Genomic DNA, 6,821 nt, shown 5'->3' with positions numbered 1-6,821 from the left:
AAATTCAAGTCTAAACTGTTAAACTGTATCAAGTTGTAGGACAACTGGATGTCCATTCTCCTGGAAATGCCAGCAGTTTCAAATGAGTGAGTCTTTCTATGAGGAATTATGAAGCTATTGAAATATTTGCTTCATTTTTTTAACATGAATCTTAATCTTCATTCCTTAAGCAGAATTTCATATAGCACTTCTCGGGACAGTACTTTCTTGACCCAAAAGCTAAGCTGTTTTAAAACTGTTATTTGAATGTTAGAACACAACTGTTTGGGTTAGTTTTGTTAGTTGTGGTTCTGAATTAAATACACGAACAATAGAACTCCTATCTTTGCTTTTTAATCAGATACTGAATAAAAGGCAATAGTGCTTTCTTCTGAAAACATCTGATCATGATCCCCTTCCCATGGCTTCATTTGCAGACACTAATGTGTGTATATAAGAATATGACAGCATCAACCAGTTTTGCCGCTGAAACAGTCCTGTGATTTGTATGCTGATAAAATTTTAATCTTCCTTCTAGCAGGGCAAGACTGATCAGCTTTGTATATAAACATGTGAGAACAATTAGCAAAGATGACAAAGACATCATCCATCTCTCACCAATAGATGTGCTGCTCAGAGGTCAGAGACACAGCACGGTTTCTGCTTCAGAACCTGACAGTTTTTTACTGCTGGGGGCAGGCTGTCCCCGTGTTGTCCACATGCTTTGCTGCTGTTCCTCTTCATCAGCTGCATTGAATGGTTGCAGAAGGTAAATCAAGATGAAAACAGGGAAAGAATAATGTGATAGACAGGAGTCTGTTTCCTTTGTGAGTGATCTTACAAAGTGGCACACTGGGTAGCATGAACTGAAATAGTTCAGTCTTGAATGTTTTTGTCTCCGTAATGCTGGCAGATGTCTGCAGGACTGAGCACACTGTTTATAGCACCTCTGAGACCCGTGTTTCGCTCCAGAAATGTGTGACAGATGAGGCAGTACAGGGTATTCCTGTGTGCTCCATATTGAGCACAGTGCCATGATTTTTGTTTCAGTGACTGCAAAGCTTGTTTGCAGCCTGATGGAGGTAGAGTTTCCTAGATATCACTGGTGTCTTGAGTCCAGGTGACCTTCAAGAGAGCTTGTATCCACCTGTAGCAATATGTATGCTAGAATGAAAAGCTTTTTCCTTAAAGCATATAAAGAGGGATGCTGGAACATCTCTCTCTGTAGCTGCATGGTATGGAAGAGGGTACATAACCAGCTTAGTTCCAGCAAAAGTCCTCCTTGAAGTGGAATGCTTTACTCATCTCGTAACATTTCCTGGCTTTTTTCCTGGCAGTCCCAGTTGCGCTAGCAGCGTGTAGGTGTACTTAGGAACTTCGGCAACCACGAGGGGATGTGCAGATAAGTAACACCTCAAAATGCACTAACAGGAATAAGATACTTAGCTTTCAATCAGTAAATGATCTATTTGTTTGTTTTTCAAGGTTTACAAGGACGAAAAGACTGTAGTCATCAAGGATAAATATCCCAAAGCACGTTACCACTGGCTTATCTTGCCATGGGACCCTATTTCAAGCCTGAAGTCAGTCACCCGGGACCATCTTGAACTCCTGGAACATATGCATGCAGTTGGGCAAAAAATGATCGAACAGTGCCCGGCCAGAGAGAGTCTGGAGTTCAGACTGGGCTACCATGCTATCCCCAGCATGAGGTAAGACCTAGATAAGTCATCAGGTGCAGACCCTGTTCTTCTGGTTACACAGATCTGGGGCTCAATCTGTGAGGTGATCCGGCATTGCTGAAAGACAGCTAATCCTCCTAAGCACTACAGACAGTGTGGTGTCCAAGTCCTTTCGGCACTGTTCGGCACACTCTTCTGTGTACATGCCAATGGGCTACTCAGGTGTCTGAGTCCAAGTGGGGAGTGCTGGTTGGGTTCCTCTAACAAAGGTCTGTAGCTGTGCAGTACACACATCCAGTCCCTGTGACAGAGGCAGCACTGCAAGAGGCCAAGTGCTGGGGCAGCCCGCTCCCAGGGCACCGGTCTGGGATTGGGGAGTGACTCTTGAGCCTATCAAGTCCTGCCAGGTACTGAGCAAGGATCTGTGGATAATTAAATCCAGATCTTAGAGGTCCACATGCCTGTGGGTATTGCAGTAGTGTTCCCAAGTTGTCCTCCAGTTCTCAGACAAAGTTTTGAGTTACTGATCGAGTCCCATTCAGGTACTCCACAAAGTTCAAACCTTTGTTTTATTAAAACCACTGTCTGTACCTTTTTTGGAAGCTAGCAGGAAAACAGACTGTAGTTAGGGGCCAACAGAACACGCAGACTAGTGACCTGGGCTGTTTAAATGAAACGCTTGGCATAAGACAGTGCTTCCAGAACAGGCTGGGTTTCTTCTGTCGTGGGACTGTGGGTCAAATGTCAGACTGGCAGTCCGACTCTCCCGAATCGTATTTGCAGCTGATACTACTGCAGAACAAGTTGGAGCATTAACGTGATTCCTCTCTTATCTACGTACTGTATTGTTCCAGTCAGCTACATTTGCATGTCATCAGCCAGGATTTTGATTCTCCTGCCCTGAAGACCAAAAAGCACTGGAACTCTTTTACTACAGACTACTTCTTAAACTCTGAAGGTAATGATTACAAAAGGTATTCCATAACACGTAGTCCTGCTTGTGGTAGTTCCAGCCTTGGGCTTTTTTCCCAAACGAAGGTGTAAGCCATGAATTCTGTTGTAGTAAGTGAAAGGTTTTATGAAATTCCAGGAACTGGGGAACAACACAAAGTCAGCCAGATTTCACAACTGGTTCAAATTAGATTGCAGTGATAAGACCTTGTGCACGCGAAGTGGTGCGCAGAGATTTTTCAGAGTCACATTTCATGACGCTATTCGGTCCTAATACCTCTGATCTCTTATTTTTTTTCAGATGTGATAGAGATGGTAAGAAGCAAGGGAAAAGTGATGGTGGAAGATCATGTCTCTGAACTTCTCAAACTGCCCCTCAGATGCCATCGTTGCAAACAACAGCTGGCCACTATCCCACAGTTAAAGGATCATCTCAGGAGACACTAGCTGAAATGCAAAAAACCATTTTACAACCTGTCTACAGATTTCAAGCTAAAAGAAAGACCTGGAAATGTCAGTGGGCATGTATGTTTTTTGTTAACTGCAATGACAAATGTAATGTGGGGAAAAGTAGCCTGCAGACAGCAGCGTAGTAACCGTGATAGCTGAGACGAAAAACCCACATCATCAAATAAAGTGACTTCTGAAAGGGAAGGTGTGTTTGACGCTTTGTTGTGGTACTGCCACACTGCGTATGTCAGCGGAAGTCTGGAGAAGAGCTTGGTTTGGATGGAAGATTTATTTTAATTCAGAAGCTGAGGCGTTGAGCCCAGATCTGGGTTTCTACTGAGAAAGGAAAGAAACAAGTAATGGTTTAGAGTTCTTTCTCTTTATGTCTTCTGCCAGTCACTAAAGTTTCTCTTAAGTGTTAATGTTGCAGAAGCTGGTGTGGCTGACAGCAAAACTGTCAGAGGAATGTACTGGGAGTGCATGGGAAGGAGCATCAGGTACAGATGTGTCACTGTGCCACAGCTTGGCGAGAAGATCCCAGTGCTGCTGAACTGCCCCTTAGCTGTCTGTAGAGCAGACATCACCCCTTACCAGGGCTCCAGGGTAGGCACTGCTCAGGCTCGAAGAGTGGCAGCCTGTCCCTTTCCCGTACAAGGATGAATTTAATAGTTTATTTGTAAAAATAGATGTATAATACACAATGACCAGCTTTACAGCCCCCCAGAGCCTCTTACCATTTGATTGTCGTCCAAATGGGCAGCAAAGCAATAGTAACAAAAACTTTCTGGGTCCAGAACTGGTTTGTAGGGTTCAATTTCATTCTAAGCCCAGCTTTTACTTGTTAAATAAATGCCAAGGGTTAGGGCTGGGCTGGCCACTGGACAAAGACAGATGCTGTCTATTAACCTACTCCCTCCCCAAAGGGGAAGAGAGAGGGAATAAGGGAGAGAGACTTACAGCCTGGGAAAAAAACGGAAACTGCTTTAATGAAAATAGTAATAAGATGAAATGTATACAGATATATACAAAACCAATATAGAAAACAACCTCCCTTACGGCAACCACCTCACCATTACCATCCCCACTGATGCTGTGGGTGGGCACTGGGGAAGGCCCAGACTGGACTTGGAGGCAAACAGGAACTGGATTCAGGAGCTGGATTCTGGAATGCAGAGATTGGGATTGAAGGGAGAAGAAAGGACAGAGTCCTTCTCAGACAATGGCCATTGAAAAAGAGCAACTGACCCTTCTGACCCCTCAGCTTTATACCGAATATGACCTCTATGGGACAGAACATCTCATTGGTCAGTTTCAGGTCAGCTGTCCCGTCTGCTCCTCCCCGCAGGTGTGGCCTCTCACTTACTGCACCCCCACCGTGGGACACAGGATTGAGCAGGGACCTTGGTCTGCACAGGAGCAAGTCTAAGCGAGAGCCTTTCTGCATAACTGTCCTTTGTAGTCACCTAGTACTAACTGTAAACATCAAACGTTATCCCTTCTTGAAGCAGACCCGGTCTGCAAAAACATGCCGTGTACTTCAGACAGTGCCGTCACTGAGCAGAGTCTGAGCTGAAAAGTGAAATCACTGAACAGAATTAACTCTTTTCTAACCCAAGCCGGGACAGTATATGCCCTCTGGGTGAAATGGCTCTCAGTAAGAGAGCACACAGTGCTTTTGTGATACAAGGAAAATGCTGTTCGTAACTCTTGATAAATGTTCTGTGGGGAGGGGTCCTCTTCCTCCATGCCCTGCCTTGCAGCAGCAGGGTGCTCCTGCACACGCTCTGATTGGGAAATAGTGACCTGCTGCTGCTGGGAAAGAACAGACATTCCTGTAGCATAGTGGGGCACAGTAAGACTGACAGGTTGGCTGTGGCCTAATTTCAAACACCAGTCACAGGAGTAATATTATGCCTTACTTTAGATAGCAAAACTTAAAAAAAACCCAAACAAAAGCCAAAAGCCCAGCCAGTGTAGGGATTCACACGTGACACAGTCAGAGTGGGGCCTCCCTGGCCCCAGAAGTGGAGCAGTGCTCTAGCGCTTAGCATCAGGAAATATTTTGCACCAAAAGAGTTGCAAATGCTGCAGAACTGTGGTCTTCATTGCACCACAAAAGCAGGCCAGAAAGGAACACCTCAGTGTTTCAGTTAAATGCTCTGTTTATGTCGCACAGCCTGTCACATCTGGGTGGGTGTCTTGTGGTTTAGTACTCTCAGAGCAGGACAAAGTGAGGCACAAACCCCTGCGATCCACCCATCCATCCAGAAATGGAGCACGGCTAAGTCATGACAATCACACGTGTTCATGCAGGCCCCTGGTTTCTGAGGGGCAAGTCTATGTGTGACATCATAAGTCAGTGGCAGCAAAGGAACCACTGCCACCAGGGCTCCAGGCATGCATCTGCTGCTTGTGCTGCCCCCAGGAGTGGTGGCCCGGCAGCGCTGCTGAGAAGCCTGTCCAGCTCTTGCTCTGTGAAGTCACAGCTGCGTGGGGAGGTCTGCGAGAATGGCAGCAGCACACGCAAGCGGTTTGAAGCCTTCAGGGGACAGGCATGTGTCTGCAACCAAGGAGAGCTTCAGGGCCACAAAGGAGACTAAAGCAGTAGTCGTAGACATTGGCACTGGTTACTGCAAATGTGGCTTTGCAGGGGACCCAGGGCCTACCCACATTTTTTCATCTACAATTGGTAAGCCTGTAAGGGAGAGCTGGAGCAATCAAAGGGAAACCTTTGTTGGAAGAGAGCTCCAGAAAGGCAGCGTACCCTTACCACTCCTCAGCCCAGTGAGAAACGGCATAGTGGTGGACTGGAACTGTGTCCAAGACACTCTGGAGTATATTTTCCAGACAGAGATGAGAATTCATCCTGAGGACCATGCTGTTCTGGTGTCAGTGCCTCCCCTGTGCTCCATCACTTACAAGGAGAGATATGCCGAGATGATGTTTGAAGGGCTTCATGTGCCTGCCATCCACATTGCCTGCCAGTCCCACTTATCCATGTACTCTTACGGAAAAACCTCTGCTCTCGTGGTGGGAAGCGGCCATGGCACTTCATACGTGGTTCCCATCTATGAAGGTTATGTTGTATGTAGCACCAGCAGGAGAGTCGATTATGCTGGCTTGGACATCACACGTTATCTCACGAAGTTACTAAATGACTCTGGAAACGCGTTCACAGAACAGCAGCTACACATTGTACAAGATCTCAAAGAGAAATGTTGCTACACCTCTCTGGACCTTGGCCAGGACTTGAGTTTGCCGGTCCAGAAACAACAGATGGATTACGAGCTGCCGGATGGACACCACGTCACTGTAGGCAAAGAGAGATTCCTCTGTGCCGAAGCGCTTTTCACACCAGCCTTACTTGGCTCCCAGCAGCCAGGGCTTCTGCAGCTGACAATCGCCTGTCTGAAGAAGTGTGATGCTAACATCAGCAAAAGAATGGCAGGGAATATCCTGCTGTGCGGGGGCAGCACTATGATGGAGGGCTTTGCCAACCGCTTCCAGATGGAACTGGACAGGATGTGCCCCAACGACACCCTCATCACAGCCGCCTCTCCTCAAAGGAAGTCTTCTGTCTGGATTGGTGGGTCTATTCTGGCCTCCCTCCACTCCTTCCAGGAGCTCTGGGTTAACAAGTGTGAATATGAAGAACATGGTCCTTCCTGCATTTTTAAGAAGTGCTTCTGAGAAAGATACTGGGTGCACTGGAAAGACCAATGTTGACAAAGGGTACCTGAATCAGGAGCACCTCCCTTC

General features: G+C 46.6%; 2 protein-coding genes across 3 annotated transcripts in view; both read left to right on the top strand.

Moving 5' to 3' along the window:
• The window catches only part of APTX (aprataxin), a 10,168-nt gene extending 7,044 nt beyond the window's left edge, over positions 1 to 3,124 (top strand). The window contains exons 6-8 of one of the 2 annotated variants that reach the window (XM_010132283.1): positions 1,465 to 1,691; positions 2,516 to 2,619; positions 2,914 to 3,124. In XM_010132283.1, coding sequence (XP_010130585.1) covers positions 1,465 to 1,691; positions 2,516 to 2,619; positions 2,914 to 3,059 — 477 coding nt within the window. In that variant the 3' untranslated portion in view covers positions 3,060 to 3,124. The remainder of the gene's footprint in view (positions 1 to 1,464; positions 1,692 to 2,515; positions 2,620 to 2,913) is intronic. The other variant, XM_010132275.1, reaches the window with a different exon arrangement.
• Positions 3,125 to 5,570: 2,446 nt separating this feature from the next.
• LOC104490062 (actin-like protein 7A) lies at positions 5,571 to 6,752 on the top strand. The gene has a single exon (XM_010132306.1). It carries the CDS (start codon positions 5,571 to 5,573, stop codon positions 6,750 to 6,752), a length of 1,182 nt encoding a protein of 393 aa, XP_010130608.1.
• Positions 6,753 to 6,821: the final 69 nt, after the last annotated feature.

This window comes from Buceros rhinoceros, unplaced genomic scaffold, assembly GCF_000710305.1.
Source record: "Buceros rhinoceros silvestris isolate BGI_N320 unplaced genomic scaffold, ASM71030v1 scaffold8950, whole genome shotgun sequence".
NCBI classification, from domain to species: domain Eukaryota; kingdom Metazoa; phylum Chordata; class Aves; order Bucerotiformes; family Bucerotidae; genus Buceros; species Buceros rhinoceros.
Note: the sequence above shows the minus strand (reverse complement) of the source record. Positions and strands in the feature narration are given on the sequence as shown.